General features: G+C 40.5%; 2 protein-coding genes across 2 annotated transcripts; one reads left to right on the top strand and one right to left on the bottom strand.

Annotated features, from left to right (window-relative positions):
- Positions 1-11: 11 nt before the first annotated feature.
- zgc:163098 (uncharacterized protein LOC100037380 homolog) lies at positions 12-18130 on the bottom strand. The gene is made up of 24 exons (XM_034300562.2): positions 17990-18130; positions 16455-16543; positions 16154-16265; positions 15503-15609; positions 12743-12810; positions 11999-12093; positions 11496-11560; positions 11137-11302; positions 10306-10511; positions 9791-9834; positions 8208-8312; positions 6689-6755; positions 5930-6096; positions 5619-5781; positions 4612-4691; positions 4419-4506; positions 4191-4319; positions 3134-3329; positions 2349-2426; positions 2238-2271; positions 1925-2075; positions 1641-1751; positions 1151-1371; positions 12-485 (listed from the first exon to the last, which is right to left on the bottom strand). The coding sequence occupies exons 2-24, from the start codon at positions 16530-16532 to the stop codon at positions 359-361; spliced, it is 2658 nt and encodes an 885-aa protein (XP_034156453.1). The 5' UTR covers positions 16533-16543; positions 17990-18130; the 3' UTR covers positions 12-358.
- Positions 18124-22116, top strand: armh3 (armadillo like helical domain containing 3). Its single transcript, XM_026921731.3, has one exon. It carries the CDS (start codon positions 18244-18246, stop codon positions 20308-20310), a length of 2067 nt encoding a protein of 688 aa, XP_026777532.3. The 5' UTR covers positions 18124-18243; the 3' UTR covers positions 20311-22116.
- The last annotated feature ends 1839 nt before the right edge of the window (positions 22117-23955 follow it).

Genomic DNA, 23955 nt, shown 5'->3' with positions numbered 1-23955 from the left:
CACCGTCTGAATCAGTTACCACCAAGAGCTGTTTATTGTAAAGATTGTGAGACCAATCATCATAAATCTTTACAGAGGGACTTTCCTTAAAAGGACAAAACTAAGACACCTGTACAAATAAATGTTTCAACTTCATTTTACAAAAAAAAAAAAAAAAAACCCTGGGCCGACGCCTTGTCTAGAATCAGAGCAGCCACGAAGAGGAGGATTCTGGGAGACGTACAGACAGTAACTCCTGGCTCGAGTCCAGTTGTGACGCGTTACAGGGAGGGTGTGTGCGTGTGTGTGTGTGTGTGTGGGGTGAGCAGTTCGCGGGTGCAGTCCATCGAGCTGCTTGAGAAACAGAAGGTCACAGAGGTCAGTGTTTGCTCTTCTTGGATTTCTTGTGCGAGCGGTGCGGAGATCGGGACGAGGAGCGCCTGGACCTGCGCTGTGGAGACGGAGAACGGGAACGCTTGGACTTCCGCGGAGAACGCGACCTCGTCCTAAACGCAGAGAAACACAACAGATATTTATATTAATCTATATATACATATTAACATATATAATATTTATGTATATTAGCACATATTATGTAAGGAATAAAACACAAGGTGTGGTGCTGTTATAGGAAAATGATCAACGACACGGTGGTGTGATGCGGTCTAGCACAAAGCACAGTTACTGTTATCACGATGAAACGTGCATCCTGAAGTGTTTTATTCCTCTTACACCTCACCGAAGGACGAGAACAATGACGAGTCATTGGTTTTTATCCGTTTATAGTTGCATTTAATGTTAAATGTTATGGAACAATCAATCAACATCTTCTGACCAATCAAAATCGAGAACGCAACAGCGGTGTGTAGATCATTAAGATTTCTCTACATAATTTTGTTATATGTAACAAACCTGACAGAGGGAGTAAGTTCAGGACTGTAGCAAAGGTTTCAGCAGTGAACCAAAGCAACACTAATGGGACAAAAACTAAACTACTAAATGAATACCATTTTACAGGCAGTAGGAACGTCGTGTCCAATAAAATGCCTAGCAAGCAACATGTATGTATGTGTTTTAACCTTTTCATTACTATAGTATTAATCAGTTACTGCTCCGTGTGTGTGTGTGTGTGTGTGTGTGTGTGTGTGTGTGTGTGTGTGTGTGTGTGTACCTCTCTCTCTTGTCCTCGCCTTCCCGGCTCCGTCCCCTGCTCCTCTCTCGGTCCTCGCTCTTCTTACTCCTCTCTCGATCCCTCTCCTTGTCCCGCTCTCTATCCCGCTCTTTCCCTTTGCTCTTGTCCTCCGCTCTGTCTCTCCGCTCCTCCTTTTTCGCCTTGTCCTTCTGTTTGCTCGACGACTTCTCCCTCTTTTCCTCTTCGTCCTTATCGAACTCCTGTGAAAAAAGAGGATTTTACAAAGGCATTTTAGTATATTTTGGCTTTTAGTTACCCCAAAAAACAAAAAAAAACAAGATAATTCCAAATGTCGCCATAGTAACAGCTGGAGATTTGGTTCAAATTAAATACAATTAATTAAATGCAATTATCAGTGAGTGAGAAAATGTTCCAAAAAGAAAAAACCCAAATATACATAAAGCTGATCTCGTGTGTGTGTGTGTGTGTGTGTGTGTGTGTGTGTGTGTGTGTGTGTGTGTATATATACCTTCTGTAGCAATTTGTTTCTGTAGTGTTGAACTTGCTGTTGAAGGCTCATGTTGGATTTCTTCTGCCTTTTCCCTGACTCCAACTCGTCCTGAAACTTCATCACCTTCACCTGACACACACACACACACACACACACACACACACACACACACACACACACACACACACACACACACACCCCTTTATTTGGCATAATGCACAAACTCACTTCTGCCTACTGATTATTGCTTTGCTGGTATTTCAGCCCACACTTTATTTCTGAGTGTGTGTTTCGTCTCTCACCTCCAGCTCTCGGAGTCGGGTCCGCTTGCTCTCCGACATCTCGAAGTTGCGCAGGCTGCTTTTAAACTCCGCCCCCTCGAACCTGCTGGGGCTCGCTGCATCGTCACTGCTGCTGTCGTCATCCGAGTCCGCTTCGTTCTCCTTCACGCCGCTGAGAGAGGTTAACGAATTAAAGGTTTGAATGATTATGGAGCAGGAGTGTAAGTGCTCTAGAGCTTTAACAGGCAAACTGGTCTATTCTGTGAAGAAGAAAAAAAAAAAAAAAAAGAGTAGATTCAAAGAAATGTATCTTTATGAGCTGAGAGACTTTTACCTCGCACTCATCTCATCCTCGGAGTTGGATTTAGCTGCAGGATCAAACGGGAGAGTCAAAACTGAGCGGAAATGAAATAAAGACGAAGGTGTGAAGAGCGTTTGTAGTTACCCGAGTGTTCCACGTCATCCACTCGCTCCCACTTAGACAAGGCAACGCTCGGTAACGTCTTATCCAAGCCTTCGTCCACTGAGAGAGAGAGAGAGAGAGAGAGAGAGAGAGAGAATCAACAAGAGGTGCAATTCTACTTTTAACCAGATTTCCAAATACACACATTACATCATTGATTAAGTCTATGAAATTCTCCACCTTAGAAAACTTCTTTAGCTTTTTCTTTTTTTGGCAGGGCAATAATTCCACTCGGAATGTGATGGAGGAAAATTCCACTGTTGACTGACACAATGCCTCTGTGGTAAGGCTGCACAATCATGCTTTAATTATGATCACTATTTGCTGGTAAATAAATAAATAAATAAATCACACATGCTTCACTGTGATAACTAGATTTACTCTCGTGCAATAAAACACAAACTCCTTACTTCCTGTTTTGATAGACTACTTGGCTGCATAATGGGATGTTAAACATTAATTTGTCTTTATATTTAGCATTTAAATTAGAACTCGATTAATTAATCAGCAGCAGTCTGATTCAGAATCGTATCCAAAGACTTACACACTGTCGTGTACAAGAAATGTTGGTTTATAATCTACAGTGTGAACAAAAATCCAGGTTCTTTTTTTTTTTTTTTTTGACAAACTTTAATAACTTTGTTCCTAAACTGACTGAATTTCAGACTTTATCTAAATAAGTGGGAATTGTCATTTTGTTCATTATAATGCAGCCCTGTTTTAAAATGATACACTAACTAACGCTGAGAGTTTTCCGTCGCACTCACGTGGCACGCCGTCGATGTCGTCCATCGCAGGGCCGAGCGGGACGCCGTCGATATCGTCCACAGGGACGCCGTCGATAGACGATGGCTCCCAGGGCATGGGAGATCCGTCCAGGTCGTCCAGCGGCGTCCCGTCCAGTTCCGTCCCGTCCAGAGGAACGCCGTCTAACGGAGCGCCGTCCAGATCAGGAGAGGCGGTCTGCAAGAAACGGGGACTACATTACCCAGACTGCACTTGTAACAATCAAACCAACTGAGTCACTATTTAAAAAAAAGAAAACAAAAAAACAAAAAAAAAACTTTGGTTTAGGATTCTCACTGCTTATAGTAATCTATGTCTTCCAGATGTGTTGAATATTTTTGAGGTAAATAAACCTTTAATGAAGCCATTTTGTGATACAGTTCTGTGTCAATAGACGTGATAAATTTCAGTTTGAAGATTGTTCATAATATTTATGTATTCAACAGCAAAAATTTAATCTATATTTAATTTAAGTCCATACATATATATATATATATATATATATATATATATATATATATATATATATATACACACATACACACACATACACATACACATACACACACACACACACACACACACACACACACACGGCTGAACTTCCAGGCTTTGCAGCATCACTGTATTATACGCTATGTAGCGAGCAAGTATAACGAATAGAAGACCTGTTGGCATTCATTCTGTTTGTATGTTGTAAATTTGTATGGAGATCTGGGCTAGCAGGAAAAATGTCAAATCTAGCTAAACATTAACAACAGAGAAAATAAAACTAATTAGTCTTTTCTTTCCTTAATTAAGAAAGTGGCCATTTTGATTTTTCATGGTTAGGTACCACTAATCTTGTTAGTATTTAAACATAATGTTAAGTAATTAAAATTCACACGCAACTTTTAACAGTATTTGACAGCCCCACAACACACACACACACACACGTTTATCAGTGTACAACTCGTTTATGACTCGTGTTCAGTGTTATTAGATTAAGCTGGTGGAAACATGAGTAATAGTGACACTGATCTCGAGTTGGAAGGTCACCTCTGTCCTTTCGGGCAGTTCCTCTCCTGGTTTGATGAGCCCCAGGAAGATGTTTTGCAGCTGGATCAGAAAGGATTCTGGGTAGATTGCCCAGTCCTCCCAGGCACGAAAGCAAGTCATGATCCTTTGCTGGAGAAAGAGGGGAAAGAGGGAAAGGGAAGAGAACTCATCAGCAAACAAGACGAGTTTAAATGAAGTGGAATTGTTCCTCCGTGACTCCGCATTCACCTTGAACTGCTCGGCCTGCAGCCTGGCCTGGATGTTCCGGTACGCCTCGCCCATGTCGCTGAAGATCTGCGGCAGCTTCGACTCGAAGCTGCACATGAACAATACACACCGTTTTTCAGAACGTTCCCAAATTACACGGAAGCGCAGCAGACGATTATATGAAGCACTCTACAGATTAAGAGACAGATCTTACTATTTGCGGTAGTAGGATGCGTTTGAGACTTTGGCACTGGAGTTGTACAGGATGTCCGACACCAGATAAAGCCTCGCAACCTGCGAGACAAAACACGACAAACAAAACGACAGAGCAGGTGAGGATCAAGCACCTACAAATACAAGCAGGATTTATATACTGTGTGTGAGAGACTATCTGTGGTGGAGTAAACTTTGTCACTGTATGCATGATATTCACGGTATTTTACAGCTTGTAGGTGTGTCCAGTACAAGTTCCTAAAAAAATTGGTCGTAGCTAAATTGTACACAGTGTTGCAGGGCACATCAAGTATTTCAACAATTATTACCAGAGTCTATTAAAAAAAATGAATAAATAAATAAATAAATGGCCACAGTTCAGCAGCTCTAAGATTTCTAAACATGAACCTGTCACAAATCCTGTTCTGGCCGATCACGTGCATTAATTAATGTAAATTATTTAGCTGAAGGCAGCTCATCAGACCAGACACTAGCTACAGGGTGAGAGATTTACAGTTACTTCATAAACAGGAGGCTTGTCCCAGGCTTTTCATTTTATTTCTGCTTTCGGGTCTGAAAAACGGACAACGAAAACAGAACATTTACAGATGACTGGAGAGAGAAGTATGTGTGTGTTCTCACAGAAACAGAAACTCAGAATAGCACTTCAGATAATCTGGTTTATAGCCGTAAACTAAATATCTGGATCTTTGCAGCTGGACCTTTACGAAATTTTAGTTTTAGTTACACTCTTGGTCTGATGTACAATCGATACACGCATAACTGCTCTACTTTTTTTTTTTTCCTTTTTAAATGCATTTTAATATGGTAATAAAACCCCAGAAATAAAAAATAAATAAATAAATAAAACCTTACAGAAAACGTTGTAGAATTGGAAATGAAGCTGTAAGAGTAGAGAATTTAAGGCAGTCAATCATTTGGATTTACAGATGTGTCAAAGTTAAGGACTGGCAGAGTGTGTGTGTGTGTGTGTGTGTGTGTGTGTACCTTCTTCTGCAGTGGTGTCTGTATCATAGAGAGTGACTCAGCGATGCAGGACACCACCTCCTCTGCAGCCTCCGCTCTCTCCAGACAGAAGAGCATGGCATCACCGATCTCCACCCTACGGGGGGTTAAACCCCTCAGTAACACCTCCAACTGCTCCCTGTGCCTGACACACACACACACACACACACACACACACACACACACACACACACACACACTTGCATTACTGATCTCCCTCTAACACCTCCAGACTCCACACGGCCTGATTTTACATGATGTTAATGATACAGGCGTAATAATGTAACACATACTCAGGTTTGAGCTGCCCTTTCTTTAGCTCCTCCTCCTGGAAAGGGGAGGGGTCATCCTCAGGCTCCTCGTCTCCATGGAGATAGGGATTGAGGACAGGGGGCCTCCAGAGAGAGCCGCCCCGGAACATTCGGAACATTGACGTCTTCCACTCGCTCAGATTTTCACCCTGAGAGAGAGAGAGAGAGAGAGAGAGAGAGAGAGAGAGAGAAATGATGGTGTGCACAGAGAAATAAAAAATGGTGAAGAAAGACAAAAAGACAAATGGAAAAAAGAAAGATTGAGAGAGAAAGAGGTGGAGAGACAGGGAGAGCAAGGATGAGAGAGATACATAAGAAGTAATCATGGAAGAGAGAGAGAGAATGAATAATGGTGCATAGAAAGAAAGATATAATGGACAAGAGACAGATGGAGAGAGAAAGACAGAGGGAGATAGATAATGCAAAAGAGAGAGAGAAAAAGAGGGGTGGAGAGAAAGGAAGTGTGAGGACAAGGAAGAATGAGGAAGAGAGAGCGAGAGACCAAGAAGAGGGAGAGAAAGATATAATACAAAAGAGAGAAAGAGCATGAGAGAGAGAAAGGGAGAAAGATAGAGACAAACAAAACGAAAATGAAGAAAGAGAGAAAGACAGATATAAGAGAAGAAAGAGAGAGTGAGGTTCTCATGAAAAAGAAATGAAGTAGATGAAGCAGGTTTTCGGTTGGGACTGTGTGTGTGTGTGTGTGTGTGTGTGTGTGTGTGTGTGTGTGTGTGTGTGTACCTGCAGTATAGAGAAGAGCTTCCATCTGTAGTACACATGCTCCTGACACTTATTATCAAACAGAAATCTGTAAAATGAACACCACACAGTGTGACTAAACAGAACAACATCTAATTCATCTATAATTAACTGTAACAGATAGGAGGAAGTATTACTGTGATCCCCAGTGACTATGAAACATAAGACGCTTCGCCCTACATTCTGTCTGCTTAAAGAAAACCAGTTCAGTGGAGAAAAAAAAGTGTTTTTCTTTCACATAATATTTTTACTATATCTAAAGATGATTTTCACCAAGCTTCCAGAAGAGGTTCTGTTTGAGTTCCAGTTCAGCGTTCCCGCTATACGCCGGGACCAGCGTTCCCGTTATGTAAAATAACCAAAGTGATGCATTCTGGCCCACTGCAAATTACAGGAAGTAGCTAAACACTAAAGTTGTGTGGTTCTTTGCTGAAGCAAAAGGTTCCCGGAAGTCCTAAAAATGTCCTACACAAAAAAAAAAGTTTCTGAAAAAAGCCTTTGAGTTATCAAGAAACGTTTATGAATTCAGAAAAAAAAAATAAATAAAAAATGCTTTCGAGCTCTGAAAAAGATTCTGAATTTGGAAAGTTGAGATCTGAAAGATTTTGAGTTCAACAAGTTTGAGTTCTGAAGAGCTTTTCTTTTCTGAATCTTTAAGTTTGAAATAAGTTTTTGAGTTCTGAAAGTTCTCGAATGCTGAAAGGTTGGGCTCTGAAAAAGTTTTTGAGCTCTGAATAAAGTTTCTGAGTTCCAAACAAGATTTTGAGATTTCAATCTTTGTTGAAAAAGATCTGAATGTTCTGAATGTTCTTGAATTTTTCGAAATTTTTGAGCCCTGAATCTTTGAGTGTAAAAAAAAAAAAAAAAAAAAAAAAAAGAGAGAGAGAGAAGGTTTGCCGTTCTGAATCTTTGCGTTTGAAATAGTTTTTTGAGTTCTGAAAAGGTTTTGAGTTCTTAAAGTTCTGAATAAAATTTCTGAGTTCTGAACAAGATTTTGAGTTCTGAAAATGATTTTCAGTTCTGAATATTTGAGTTCTGAAAAAGCTTCTGAAGCTTCTTGAACTGAATGAGTTTTCTAGTCCTGAAAAGGTTTTGGGTTCCAAAAACATTTGAGTTCTGAAAGATTTTGAGTTCTGAATCTTTGAGTTTGAAATAGCATTTTGAGTTCTGAAAAGGTTCTGAATTCTGAAAAAAAGTTCTTGAGTTTTAAATAAAATTTTAGAATTCTGAAAAAGGTTTTGGGCTCTGTAAATTTTCCTGAGTTTCTGAAAAGGTTTTAAGCTAACAGTATTGTACAACCCCATAACCCTCGTGTAACATACAAGTAGATTGGAATTAGGCAAAATGCTGAAATTAAAACACTAAAACATAGGTCATCATACCACAAAATGGAAAAAAACAATGCATCTTATAGCCTGAATGGTGCAATATTTTAATAATAAAATACCAACAGTGTGATCTTATTTAACAGAAACGATAACAACTGCACATTCCCACACACCTGAAGTCTGGGTTGTTCTTCTCTCGGCTCATGATGATGGCCTCGAACATGGGTCCCTCTCTCACCACAAACTCAATCATCCTGTGGATGAGGCACAGCAGGTTCCTGGCCGCACAAAAGACAAAGGATATGAGAGCATGAATGAGTGTACACTCCTCCCTCCCAATCCCTCTCTCCCTCTCTCTCCCTCTCTCTCTCTCTCCCCTTCATCCAGTCGTCTATGGTTATGTCAGTTCTGTCTCACCCTGAAGTACCTCAAACGTCATTTCAGTTCCAAAATTATTTAAGATGATCCTGGATTACCCTGATCTGATCGGATGCCCATTCGATCCACTGTTTTATGCAAGAAACACACCTCCAGCCAGGTGATAAAGATCGCATAATACTTATTTTTACAATTGTAATTATCGTCATGTATAACCATTGCCAATATTTAAGCTGCCAAATGTATTTGAATGAGCAAACGTAGCTGTGAGTGAATCTGTGGGACGATTTTCCTCCAAATTTTAATGCAAATATTTGCATAAAAACAGCAATTATATTTAATGGTTAATATTCTAAACAGTCAACAAAACATTTTAAGCTTGATTCGAGCAGATAAAGTGTGTGTGCGTACTGAAAAGCTGCTGCATTTTTAATTTTTAATCACTAAAACTAAACAATTTTTAGTTTTTAATCACTTTCTAATTATCATTACCTTTAAATTTATTTGTAACATACTAGATTGTACACACCTTGTATTTAATCTTTTTTTTTTTTGCTTGGTTTGGGTTTGTGCATTTTTAGCTATTTTCAGAAATTCAAAATTTGGAATTCTTAATAAATATAATTATCTGATGATAAATATATATTTGTCTAATATTAGCCAAGTCAGACATATACTGATACATTTTATTTCATGTTAGTGAACTCAAAACATTCTCCATTTTCCTTGACAGAAAGCGAGGCCAAATCATTCGAGCGGAAAAACTGAGTCGAGACAAAAGTTTACCAACGTACGATAGGGTGAATTGGGCAGGGCTTACAGGGTGTCAGTTAATATAGGAGAGTCCAAAACCAGCGCAACTGTCAATCATGTCAGAGACTTTTTTAATGTATTTTTGAGTGATAACTTGTTGCAGTGTACTCCGATGTTAAAATGCAGAGTTCCTGCACAAATAAAAAAAAAAGAAAGAAACCTAGAAGGTCTGCAGGTCTGAATTTGGCAGCTTTATTATCTATTGATTGTAATTTCGAGACATTCAGGGATCTGTTGTGAGGCTGATTTTGATTTGAAAATGAAGCCTTATACATCGTGAAACTAACGTGTGTCCGGATTACCGTACAGTCCTCTCTAATGTATACATAGTTTCTTCAACATTGCATGGAGTTACCTATGCCTGACTTACACTTTGTGTGTGTTGTTTGCACTGCAGCACTATAATAGTAATTAAAGTCATTAATTAAAGAGCATGTACTACCTTAATGTTAGTCATTGCCATCTGGGACTATTGTTCTGTCCAAGTGTGTGTATGTGTAAGTGTGTGGGTAAGTGTGGTTTTTCTGAGTCATGCTGTGATATTAAATGGATAAAGAGCGTGTACCTTTCTGATGGGATAACCACTGTCACTACGGCGTCGTACAGAGTCTGTTCGTGACGTCAAACCACGTGATGAAGATACAAACAATAACGTAAGTTTATGCTTGTTAAATAATAAAACCATACACAACACTGCAACACATCCTCACTGTCCTAATCCTAATCATGGCAAGGTTAGAGTTATCATGTATGTGAAGTACAATTAATACCACTTACCCAAGGACAAATGCACTGGACAAATGATTAGAGCCAAAAAAAAAAAAAATAAAACTCTAATCTATTACATGGATTAATATAAGTAAAAGAATAGTGTGTGTCTAAGATGGTTTCATATGCCTGATTTCAACCTTTCATATATTTACATGTTCGGAAATGAAACTATGCAAGCAGTTGAACTAGCCTTGAATAAATTCGTCCTACTTCTGATACTAATCCTTATAAAAACTTTATCAAGCACTTAACAGTACAAGGGGCGTGGCACGAGTGGTGCCACACCCCTGAGCAGTGAGCGATTTTTACCTTGTAGAAGTCATCAGATGTGCGGCTGCGGGATTTGGAGAAGTCGTTGCGGAAGCGGTCTCGGGGCTGGGCGTTGAAGGGCAGGCCTGAGGGAGGAGGCGGGGCCGTGGGCTTCAGCACTCCTACAGGAGTGTACAGGGGCTGAGGCGGGATTCTCACGGCCTTCCCCCAGCCCAGCTTCATCTCAAAACCCATCACCGTTTTACCTGCAGGGAAATCAGAAATAAAGAGGATGAACATACTCCCACTGAGGAGGGGCTGGTTGCTGGGTTCAGATCTCAGACAGGTTCAAGCTGATCATATATGCACTTAAACATGATTCCACTCCAAAAGGTAATGTCCTGTCAGATCCTCTCAGGTTAGTTTACGTTAGCTAATGACTTCGGGCAAAGTCCTAGTAATATCTGTCCACTCTACAGCCACCTTGGCAATAACCGGATAGTTATTTTCAGTCCAACAAGACCAGGCTATCTACTTACTCTGCCAGAGACTTGTAAATCAGATGCAGCTGAACAAGATGACCTTTCAAACATGAATATGAAATGTCTGTTAATATTAAATGTAAATGTGTGGTCTTGGCTCCAGTAATAAAATAATCCAGTAGAGAATAATTTCTCTATAAATTATTTAGGGGCCTATATCTGTGTATGGGACAGTGTTAAAACCTGATTGGCCAGGAATCAGAAACAAGATGACTGTCTCCAACAATCCAACTTCTGGACATCAAGAGACACCCACGCAGAGCCTCCCTCATTTCCAACTTAATGACACACGTCATGGCTGACTGACTGCGCTTGAGTAAACGTTTAGCAGTAAAATAAACCTAGTTACCATCTAAAGCGGCCAGCGCCCTTTCTGCATCCTTCCGTGTCATGAAGGCGACAAAGCCACGGTTGGTCACTCGGGTCCTCTCTTCTTCCGTCCGAGGCCACATGATCTTAACGCTGGCTAACGGGCCGTACTTCCCAAACTCCTTACACAGCATCTCCTCCGTCATCTACACAAACCAGGGCACACAATTATTAATCCCAATTATTAATAACTTGTTTTATTCCACAGTGCTGTTGAAATCTCAATGCTGCAAATCACAGGTTTATATTAATGCCTACTTTCGTATACATCATTATTTCTACAGTAACAAATCACACAGGGACTTGATCAGTGATCAGTAATGTGAATCTTGTGCCTACCTTGGGATTGATGCAGCCGATATAAAGGTTAGTTGTAGTGGGCACCGTGGGATCATCATCGAATACTGCAAAGAACACAAAAAAACAAAAATGTCTTTTTAAATATAAACACAAAGTCTGTTACAATAATAAAATTTGGCCTGATGATGAATTAACTGTGATTAACTGCACATAACTTATTAAATATCAAAACATCTGTTCTGTTGAATTTATGCCACCTTTTAAAATAATAAAAATATAAGAATAGTGTTATAAAGCACTATTTACAAATTTTACATAAGTAAATACATTTTATTATTCATGTTATTGTTATTAAATAATGTTATTCATTATTTGCCATCCATTTTTTAACATTAATGTTGCATCAGGAATCAGTAGCTTCATTATAATTAAACATAAAAAATTATTATTCAAAGTCTTAAGTGCACAGAAGCTCAAAAAGCACTCAGTGCTGGAGTACTAAGAGTGTGTGTGTGTGTGTGTGTGTGTGTGTGTGGTCTCACTTGACCGCCGTGTTAACGGTAGGTCCAGATCTGTGTGCACTCCTCCCGGGTCATTCTTCTTCCTTTTGTAGCGCTCCTCTCTCTCCTCCTGTATTCTGCAACACAAATGAAGGAAATAATTTACATAATAATAAATATCATTATTTTATACAAAATTATTACAAAAATAACACTTTCTTAGTCGACCATGTTTTTTTTTCTTTACTCGAAATTCTGAACAGACGTAATTGTTTCTGAAAAATGTGCCTTAAAGGAGCGGCTTATACTTTTTTTTTTTCCCCTCCCTGTATCTCCAGCCTGAAAAGCATTTTTTTTTTTTTGGAGGTTTGTTTGTTTTTCAGCTCCCTTAGAACTAACCGCACCTCCTTTACCATTTAGTAAAGTTAAAAACAAACAAACAAACAAACAAAAAAAAACCTCAGAACCAGCTGAATGGTGTGTGAAATTGTGTGATTGCTAAATGCCTAAAAATAACTTAAAAAATTTCAGAAGACATCCGTCTTTAAAGCCCCGTCCAAAAACACTACACAGCTTACTCATTATTTTTTAATTATATAATTATACTGTTTGATAGTTCAACAGTTCTTGTGCATATCACATCTATTAACCAGTTTTTCAGAGGAACCTGGGTTAGGCCAAACATTCCAGCAGCACCGCCTCATGCTGCAATTATTCCAACACAATAGAAGTGCTGAGAGAAACAGGAAATGGCATGTGTGTTTAGAAATAGAGTGCAACACTCACTGCTTGAGCTCCTCTTTAAATAGTTCCAGGTTACTCTTCTTCTTCTCTTCTGTTTTCTTTTTAGCGACCTGTGACGGAAAAATTCGCAGTATGATAAACATGCACAATGTAACATCACAGATTTCCGCGCATTACATCAACATTACATAGACCTTTAAGGTGGAGGCTGCCCTGCCACTGTCCAAAAGACCTTTTAGGAAACTCAAAATTACTGAAACCATACATTGTACAGGGTCAAAACCACAACACTCGCACCACGAACAAAAAGACTTCCATCGATAGGCATAAAGCATTCGTGTAGAAGCAGCCCTTACATTGATAACAGTGTGAATGACCGAGGGTTCACAGTCTGCTAGAAAGGAGTTGGCCCCAGAGGCCAGACCCATAACTGTAGATGGGCCGGCTCTGGATGCCAAACACAGCCAGCCAGCTGGGATAGCAGATCCCTCCTGAGAGGAAGTTGCCTCGGTCTGTCCACCAACAAGGTTAGGATCAAGGGAAACCATGGTATGGACAGCCACCATGGTGCAATCAGAAGCACCATGTGTCTGTCCTGAGCAATTCTGTGAAGTGTCTCCCACAACAGAGGAGTCAGAGGAAATGCATACAGGAGACCAAACGTGTGACAGAGCATCTTGCCCTAACGGACTGGATGCTTCCATCTGAACAAACCACAGAGGGCTAGTGAGTTGTGTTCGCCGAAGCAAATAGATCCACTTCCGTCATGCCGAACTCCTGCCAAATGTCTTGCTCTATCTGGGTGGAGCCTCCACTCGCCTGGATGTAGCCAACTCCTGGAAAGAGCATCTGCAGCCTGATTGACTACCCCCGGCAGATAAACAGCCCTCAGTGATGCAAACCGCGGAGGTGACCAGGTGAGGATATCGTGAGTGAGCCTTAGCAAGCTCTCTGATTTTGTGCCCCCTTGATGGTTCAGATTGAAAATCGGCCTTCCAGCACTGGAAGGAAATGTCTCAAGGCCAGAAAAACTGCACACATCTCCAGCAGGTTGATGTGATCCATAGACTGGTCCTTCGACCATTTGCCACTGATACCCCTGTGGTTCTAAACTGAGGGATGCATGGGTTGTTACCACCTCCTGATGATAGAGAAAAATTCCTAAGGAACGCCTGCTGTCAAAAAGGCTAGTGATGTCCACTGCTGAAGGGCACACACACATCTGCGAGTCAACACAATCCATCAATGACGATGACGGGATGGATCCAACTGTAGGTTGTTGTTCCACACCTGCAGGGGCCTCAGGTGAAGCAGTCCCAGGGGAATTACAGATGTGGCCGCCGTCAGCATCCCGATCAGCCTCAGTAACACCCCATACTGGAAAGACGCCCCCAGATGAGCAAGAAGATTTAGGATTAAGATTTATCTGCTGTCCAAGACGGAGACAGAGAGGCACGCATTGTGACCGAATTGATTGTCATCCCAATTAACGTGATGGACTGCACAGGAGACAGAGAACTCTTTGCCCTCTTCACTACGAGACCCAACTTGGAGACATGGTCCAGTAGCAGCTGGGTATCGCGCACAGCCTGGTCCCTCGTCTGAGCACAAAGCAACCAATCATCTAGATACAGTAGAATCCGCAACCCCTGGGACCACAGGGCCGACAGGGCAGCCTTCATACACCTTGTAAACACTCGAGGGGCTAGGGAAAGACCAAAAGGTAGAACCCTTAATTGATAAGTCTGGTTCCTGAAACTGAAGCGTAGAAACTTCCTGTGATGCACGGCAGTGGAACATGAAAATATGCATCCGTCAGGTCGACAGTTGTGAACCAATCTCCCTCCATCGCCGACAAAGAACGTTGGTCGTGCACAACATGTGAAAGGGAAGCTTCTTTAAGAACTCGTTGAGTTTCCTCTAATCTAAAATTGGACGAAACTCTCCATCCTGCTTTGCAACTAGAAAATATGTCAAGTAAAACCCGTCCCTCTGAACTAGGGGGTGAACCTCTACTGCACTCTTCTCTAAAAGGAACGAATTTCTTGAGACAGCTGCTGAACGGACCGGGTCCACCACAACAGTCAGGATGCGTCCTGAACACGTTGGGGGCAGGCGTCGGAACTGCAGAGTATATCCGTTGCGAAGTGTCGCCAACACCCAAGAATCCGACACTGTGCCTTCCCAATAACTCAGATGATGTACCGTAAAATGTCCAACCACCGGCCCAAGCTTAACATTAAATAAACGTCTCCTTACAGAAATATTCACCACTTTTTCTTTTTTTTTTTTTTTTACCCATTTATGTGCAGCATTTAGCATACCCTGTGTCCTTGTGTAAGTCGTTACTACAGAAACTATAATGTATTAGAACAAGCACAGTATAAGATTAGGAGAAAATAAGAAGAAAAGGTATAATTACAATAGGGTGCCTACCCAGCTTCAGTGCTTGGCCCCCTAATGAATCAACAGCTTCTGACCAATCAGGACTGAGAATTTAACAGTGCTGTGGTATAATGTAGGACACAGTCGTTCTAATGGAAGTAATAATTTTTATTTTTTACATTTTTCCAATTTTTTTTTTTTTTTTAAAGAATAAACAGTGATGTAGCGCAAGTGTATTCCAGGCTCTACTCTGCTGGCATCTGTTTGGCTGGAGCTCACCTTCCTGCACCATTTGAGCAGATTTGCCTAGCTGTTATTCCTAACTCTGATTTGCATTCTCATTTAGAATCAAAAACAGTTAGAATGTGCAAAACATTGGGATGTATCTCCAGACCTCGGTGCCAGTCGGATACTCACAGATCTCTTAGACTCTGTAGACGATGGCGAGACATTCTGAGATGCTGGAGTGAATTTCGAGGCGGGTCTGTAGAGTTTACTCTTCTTCACCTCCGCTGCCTCCTCATCTGTACAGGAAAGAGGAAAGGCATAGAGGTAAATCACACAGCATAAAAGCCCTGAAGGCCTCTGTGACTCTCAGTCCAGGTGAAGGAGGTGTGGCTTCTGTGCATAAGTCACAGTGAAAGAGGTGTGGCTTCTACGTGTCAGTCACAGTGAAGGAGGCGTGGTCTCTGAGCGTCAGTCATAGTGAAAGAAGTGTGGCTTCTGTGTGTCAGTCCAGGTGAAGGAGGCGTGGTCACTGAGTCAGTCACAGTGAAGGAGGTGTGGCTTCTATGCCTTTCTATCGAGGTGAAAGAGGTGTGGCTTCTGTGTGTCAGTTCAGGAGACACACTGTGTGTGCCAGTCACAGTGATGAAGGCGTGGCCTCCCACTTCTCAAAGCTAGCACTTTCATTAAAACCTAATGTCAAATTGATTTTAAACCTAAATCTTTTTTATATTGCATCAATAATTTGTAGTTTTATTTAATCTGAAGAAGTAGAATATCATGATATGACTTGAGGATATTTCTCACAGATCATTTCCAGAACAGAACAGCGCGGTATTTCACCTTTAGTGGCATTCACAATTCCCCCTCGTACAAACGTCTTCACTCCGCTCTTCTCACTGCCATCAAAAGATGCCAAGAACTCCTCGAACACTTCAGCGGCCTTCTCTTCCTCCTGAGAGAATAAAACACTTGACAACTGCGTTCTGTGTAATCCTATAAAACTAAAAAAAAAAATCTAGCAAACACCAATTCATGAAGCAAATTTAAGAAAAGGTTGTCCTGTCTCTAATCATGTGCTGCTTCAGCGGAGAGATTAATTACATCAAACTTCTTGAATTCATGTGTATCATTAAATACCGACCTTTTTCTTGATCTCCTCCTGCTCTTTTTTCGTCAGCACCCGCTTCACTCCCGTAGACTTGCTTTTTTTGTCTGCCATAATGACTGTAACTGAAAAGACAGCAACGGATATCATCATCACCACCACACTGTCTCTTAGGGGATGAGGCATGAGCTACAGTTAAATCAGTATCTAATACTCATTTATTAATTCATTTTGATTCGATTTATCCTCAAATGCAATGATATACAGTCAAACACAAAAGTTTGTACACCCTTAGGACAAATTTCTACTTATAACAACAAGACAAAGTGTGTTGGTTTCACAAATGTTCAATCATTATTAGAATAACAAAAATGATCAGATAGTATAAAGTATATTATAACATAAAAATAGAAAAATAATACCATTATACCATGCTTAAAAGTTTGCATCCCTAATTCTAAACATCATTCGACTAAGAAATGAAACACTTGACATCGTGCTGTCATGAATAAATAATCAACAACAGTGTGGTGTGATGAAGCAAAGGCACTGTTACTGTTTATTATCTTCCTATTACAGCACATGCTTTTTTAAAATCAACTTTTTTATCCGTTTATAGTTACAATTAATATTGTGGAACGTCCTTGAAATAAGTTAGTTCCTGTTGTCAATCTCCCCCCCCAAAAAAACAGAGCTTGTCATATTACTGAGAAACTGTCCTGATGCCTTTTGCGTGTCTGAAAACATACTGACTGTTACAAAGCACTGACACTGGAGACTCCTTACATAAATACTAAACAAACGTCTCAAGAACACTCAACAATTATGCGGTTTGTCTTTGTTAAATAACACACTTTACTTTTAAATGTGTCTATGCAGAGTGTCTGTTGTACAAATCTCCATGGCAGCTGTTACTATAGAAACAATAATGCATTAGAACAAGCACATATAATATAAATATAAATCTGTGATCTGGAGCTGCAACTACTGGCAGAGCTGCTGTTAAAGAAAACTAATCAACCCATCAACTTATGATCAGGTTTGCAGGTATAACAAAAGAATAAAAATAAAGATAAAGACCAGACATGTGTATTATGGGTGCACGTGTTAAAATGGACAACTAATAAAGAATGCTGATCAAAAGATTTTGTAAATGTGGGTTAATTTGTCATGAACTTTTCATCCTCTTGGTAGTCCCATTAGCTACTTAGCAAGCTAGCTAGCTAACTAACTAACTAACCAACACCAAGCTACAGAAGCTGGCGAGCTAAACTGTCCAGAACAGCACGAATAAATTCAAAATGATTTATATGATTTTAGTCTCCTTTATTTCATAACCTGTGTAGTGCACAAGAGGACTTTCGGGATGAAGAGTTAGCTAGGTAGCTAGCTAGCAAGCTAATGAACCTAGCAGCCTAGCTAGCAACCAAATTCGCACGAGCCTACGTTTTATTGATGCTTCCGAAAAACGCGCACGAGCCAGGATGATGAAAATATAAAAAATATATATATACATATATGCATATATAATTTTTATCGTTTATGTGCTCAAAATTATCAGTGCAACTTACATGAGAGGTTTCCATCAACAACAAAAAAAATAAACCGTGGATGTTTTATTATCAATCCGCCATTTTGAATTGTCCAGAAATGGAAATCGCGGAAAGATGACGTCACGCCGCCGCGGACCAATCGGAGGACAGCAACCTTCCGCTCGCTGACGCCGGAAGTGAAAAAGCTGCGACAAGACGGAATTAGCGTCTGAGTAAGTGCTAGTCATGAGTAAACAAGTTTAACTGTATGTAAAAACGTGTGGGGAGGCAAAATGGCTCAGGAGAAGAAAGCGGGGCTGTTAAAAAGGACGTCGTCGTCTAAAAAGCCGCTGAAGGAGAAAGTAGTGTTGATGTACGATGAAATATTCACGAAAGTCGACCCTGCCAAGGCGAACCCTCGCTTCTGGGACGAGCTCTTTTTAATGAAGGTGAACCTGGAGTATCTGGAAAACAAGCTGGAGGCTCTGGATGGAGATGAAGTGATGATGATTAAGGAAAACATCAACAGCCTGTTCCATCACTGCGTCCAGGCTTTGGAAGAAGACCACCAGATCAAAGTAGTCAACGCTCTGCAGACTCTTTGCGCACTCTTCAGAGGTGTGCATCAAAAAAACAAATCAGCTACCGGCTTCGATATCATTAATATGCTGGTGGGATTCGACAAAGCTGAGCTCAGGATGAAGGATCTCATGGAAAGCCTGGACAGTTTGCTCTGTGGAGACGGCTCGGAGAGCCTGAAGAGCCTGTGCCTAAAGTTGTTACTCTGTCTGGTTACGGTGACGGACAATATCAGTCAGAATACTATCCTGGAATACGTCATGATCAACAGCATATTTGAGGCCATTTTACAGATCTTGTCGGATGTTTCTAGCAGAGCACAGCATGGCTACGACGCCGTGGTTCTCTTGGCTCTCTTGGTGAACTACAGGAAATACGAATCGGTGAATCCCTACATTGTGAAGTTATCCATAGTGGATGATGAACCAACTCTGGCTGGTATGGGCATGGTTATCCAGCAAGCTCTTACAGAATACAACAGGCAGTACAAAGATAAAGAAGAGGACAACCACGGAGGATTTTTTTCCACGCTGACCAGCATGGTAGGCAGTATGTTCATCGCTGATGCAGACGAGAAGCTGTCTGTGCAGACTAATGAAGCCATCCTGCTCGCCCTCTACGAGGCAGTTCATCTAAACAGGAACTTCATCACTGTTCTCGCACAAAGTCATCCAGAGATCGACATTGCGGCGACGCCAGTCACACCCACCCCCACTACACCTACAACCCCGCTTGGTACCACCCCTCCTTCTTTAGACGTGATGCATAACCCTGAGCTGCCGCTGGACCCCAACCTTCAAACGAGCAACCTGCTCATCACCTTTCTCAAATATTCCTCCATCGTCATGCAAGACACCAAAGACGAACACAGACTCAACAGCGCCCGACTGTGCCTCATCATCCTCACGTGTATAGCCGAAGACCAGTACGCTGACGCCTTCCTCCACGACGACAACATGAACTTTCGAGTAAACTTGCACCGAATGCCAATGCGGCACAGAAAGAAAGCGGCGGACAAGAACATCCCGTCTCGACCTCTCGCATGCGCCGTCTTGGATCTGATGGTCGAGTTTATCGTCACTCACATGATGAAGGACTTTCCTATGGATCTCTACATGCGATGCGTTCAGATTATTCACAAGCTCATCTGCTATCAGAAGAAATGCAGGATTCGGCTGCACTACACTTGGAGAGAACTTTGGTCGGCCCTCATTAACTTGCTGAAGTTCCTGCTGTCAAATGAAACCATCTTGCTGTCCAAACACAACATCTTCCACTTGGCTTTACAAGTAGTCCATCTCTTCAACATGTTCATCACATACGGAGACACGTTCCTGCCAACCCCGAGCAGTTACGATGAGTTGTATTACGAGATCATACGCATGCACCAGGTATTCGATAACCTTTACTGCATGGTGCTCAGGGTCTCCACCAACGTCGGCCAGTGGAAGGAGCCAGCAAGTAAAGTCACCCATGCGCTGGTTAACGTCCGAGCCATCATCAACCATTTCAACCCGAAGATCGAATCATACGCCGCCGTGAACCATATCTCCCAACTTTCAGAAGATCAGGTGCTGGAAGTGGTACGCTCCAACTACGACACGCTGACTCTGAAGCTGCAGGATGGTTTGGACCAGTTTGAGCGCTATTCAGAGCAGCCCAAAGAAACAGCATTCTTCAAGGAGTTGGTGCGCTCCATCAGTCTGAACGTCAGGAAGAATGTTTCTCTCAACACTCTGAGTCAGGATGTTCTTTTGAAGGAGTTCTCTTCTATATCTTGAGATCTTGACACCTTGACACAACCACACACCCGTAACCGTAACTAAGGGGGAAAACAATCAAGTCATCTTTGTCTACTAATTTTCAAGTCTGTCCCCATGTCCGAGTTTTGCTGGAAATCACACCTTGCTTAACACCCAGAGCTGAAAGTGTTTGCAACTATTTTGATTATACTAATTTTCTTCTTCAGTATAAGGGTTTTTTTGTTGTTGATTTTATGGAGCATTTATCGATTTTCTGTTTTTCCAACAGTGTATTTGATTCAGATTAAATCCATGTAATATGAGACACATATGCTTGATCCTGCTGTGATTATTATTATTTTTTTTTTCATTTTATCAGATTTTTCAAAATGTTAACTGAACAGATGAATCATCTTGTCTTAATATCCAGAGTGCATTCAGTTGAACTAATAAATTCTGCTAATATTCTTAAAGGTTCTTCAGTTCAGAACTTCAGTGTTGTCTAGGTATTATATTTAAGAGATGTGAAGTTTGATTGCTACAGAATCCAAGCGAAGTTTTACATATATGTATACGTAAATAAAAATGTCAGAAAGCACCCACCGTGACTATACCTACTGTCCCACTTGGTACATTCTCTGGACTTGATGCGCAATCATAGACACCATCCTGGACACCACCCAGCCACTTGTTCTCCAAGTCAATCAAGACTCCATCATTCTTGTACCTATACCCGAGGCCTACTATGCTGACGACGTACTCCAGAGAACTTCAGACTTGGTGATTGTCACTCAGATGATGAAGGACTTTCCTAAGGATCTATGTGATCTGCTGTCCGAAGAAATGCAGAATTAGGCTAAACTATACTCAGAGAGAACTCTGATCAGCACTCCTCAACTTGCTTAAACACATCTTTCACTCGACTCTGTCGGTTGTCCATGTATGGAGATGCATTCTTATATACTCTGAGCAGTTCTGATGACCTGTATTACGAGATCAGATCTTTATCGCTTGGTGCTCAGAATCCCCACCAATGAGTAAATGCTGATGTGCTTGATAACGTCCGAGGCATCATTTACCATTTTAACTCTAAGACTGAATCCTATTCGGAGCAGCCAAGAAGTGGATTTGAGAGAGGCGCTTCAAGGTTTTTCTTTTCAATGAATTCTGTTCTATATCCTGAGACGACTACCAACAGCCCATAACTATAACGACAAACACAATAACCGTCAATCATGTAACTACTGATTTTCAGGTGTAGTTCTTCTTGGAGTCACGGTTTAACACCCCAACTTGAATGTGTTTGCAGATTGTCAGTATATTTTTTGTTTCGTTTTGTTTTATGCAGCATTTATTGGTTATCTGTTGTTGTTCTTGTATTTTTTGCTTTTCTTCCCTGACTACATTCATTACAAATCATGTTTTTGGTGTCCTGCTGAACTGCTTGATTTCATCTGGATATTGAAAAGGTTAACTGACTTGATTTAATGTACAGAGTGCATTAGTGAACTAACAAATTCTGACAATATTTAAATTGGATTAATTTTTGATAAATCTTCAGTTCAGATCATCAGTGTTTCCCCGGTATAATGTTTATAATGATGAACATTTTAGTTTTTATGTAATGGTCAAAAGTCATTAAAGAAATTGGTAAAATTTAAGCAAGCACCCATTCAAAATATTCATGGTGAGCTACTGTTATGACCCTTGACACATTGTGTTTGATTTTTATTTTTATTTTTTAAACCTACTACTCACAATGTTCACATGCATAATGTACTCGTTTCATTACTGGCATTACTAGATTGTCGTAGGAAAGAAATAAAAACTCAAATAGAAAGAAAAGCCTGTCAATGACTGGTTTTATTGTGTCGTGTGGAAACTTATCTAGAATTTCATCTAGATGCTTAGCAGTGATGTCAAAATGTTTAAAATGATGTAGCTGTTTGTAGGGAAAATTAGTGTAGTGGAAGATAACCCCAGGCCATACTAATGAAATAGACCAAATTACACATGAAAAACTGCTTTATGACACCTACAAACCAGAGAATCATCAACTTTGACAAGGTTTTGTAGAAAACATTTGTATTTTTGACACATACTTGACCTCATACATAAGTGTAATTTAGAAATAAACAGCAATTTATGAGCTCAGAAGAAATTCTGATTGTTGCATGTCCAAAACCACATGCTGTTCACTATATTGTGCACCAGTTAGGGAGTTTTGCCATTTTATAAATGTTGCAATTAAGAAACACACTCCTACAATCACACAATCCACTGCAGCAGGTTAGAATTCAAACCATAACCTGTGCATTACAGCTAGATATAGAGTCAATGGTCCAAACAATGGTCTTAAAGCAATACCACCCTCTCTTAATGGTCTGAGGCATGCTGTGAGTTTAGACTTAAGAGTTGTTTTGTGATGTTCTGGTTTCATTCTGGCAACAATGGGCAACCTAAATGGTGCCCTACTCCCTGTGCCCAATAAATGGCAAAGTGGATTTTGGTTAGCAGCTAAGCAGCATCATGCAGTCACATCAGATGGGTTTTACTGTCATTCCTCCATATCATTAAGATAAGATAAGATAAACTTTATTAATCCCCGAAGGGAAATTCAGGTAGTCTTGTAGATAAGTAAGAAAGAAAGTAGTAAGAGTAGTAAAAAGTAGTGAGAGTAGTAGAAATTAGTATGCAGTGGAATGAAATGTTTCTTCAGGACTATGGTGCACACAATACAGCAACATGGTATGCTGGGTGGCCTAAAGTGCAAATACACCACGGTGTGAGACATGTGCACAAATATACAATAAGTACACAGAACAGTGCATGACAACAAAACTACACAATGATTAAAAACACACACACACACATCAGGATCTATGGAAATAAAAAGATATGAATTTTATAATAAATAATAAAATGAGTCCAGGTATGACTTGGGGGGGGGGTGTACTACACCACCAGAGTCTGGAACAAATTATTTATATATTTTTATTTATATATATATATATATATATATATATATATAATTTGTTCCAGACTCTGGTGGTGTAGTGGATAGCGCATTGGACTTCTAAGCTCAAGTTTGCTGCTATTCAAAGGTTGTGGGTTTGCGTCCCACCAGAGTCGTAGATTTTGTGGCGCAGGTGGGAAAAGAAAAAACCCGCTGCAATAGCCAATTGCACTGGTAAAACAATACAGAAGAACTTCTGAGATGGATGACTAGATAGATAAATAAAAATGAGATAGATTATAAATAAAAAGACAGACAGATAGATAGATGATAAAAAGACTGACAGACACATAATAAATAAAAAGAAACAGACAGACAGATGAGCCCGTGAAGGTAAACCTGTGATTTGCAGCTGCACTACTGTCAGCGCTGCTGTTAATCTTCTGACCAATCAGACTGAAGAATTCACAGCTAGTATATTCCTACAGTAAATATTTAATACTCTACACAGTGTATATGCAGGTTTATACAGGAACTGAAATCACCGACTAAAACATTATAAACATTCATAATGACATACTCTTCATGTTTTGTGCAGTTACAGTGTCACCTTTACTCATTAATTCTTTTTTCTAAAAATGTTACATTTTTACAAAATAAAAAACTGAGTGTATGTTTTCAAACCCAATTTCTGTAACATGAATGCAGAATATGAATCCTAAATTTAT

This window comes from Pangasianodon hypophthalmus, chromosome 27 (genome assembly GCF_027358585.1).
Source record: "Pangasianodon hypophthalmus isolate fPanHyp1 chromosome 27, fPanHyp1.pri, whole genome shotgun sequence".
Classification (NCBI taxonomy): domain Eukaryota; kingdom Metazoa; phylum Chordata; class Actinopteri; order Siluriformes; family Pangasiidae; genus Pangasianodon; species Pangasianodon hypophthalmus.
The sequence above is the reverse complement of the archived record's forward strand: the minus strand, read 5'-3'. Positions and strand labels throughout refer to the sequence as shown.

Coding starts and splice junctions, on each gene's coding strand:
- zgc:163098 (XM_034300562.2), bottom strand. CDS start 16,532: ATGGCAGACAAAAAAAGCAAGTCTACGGGAGTGAAGCGGGTGCTGACG. Junction 5,782..5,929: donor AAAGGGCAGCTCAAACCTGA/GTATGTGTTACA, acceptor TGTGTGTGTCAG/GCACAGGGAGCAGTTGGAGG. Junction 1,372..1,640: donor GAAACAAATTGCTACAGAAG/GTATATATACAC, acceptor CTTTTTTCACAG/GAGTTCGATAAGGACGAAGA.
- armh3 (XM_026921731.3), top strand. CDS start 18,244: ATGGCTCAGGAGAAGAAAGCGGGGCTGTTAAAAAGGACGTCGTCGTCT.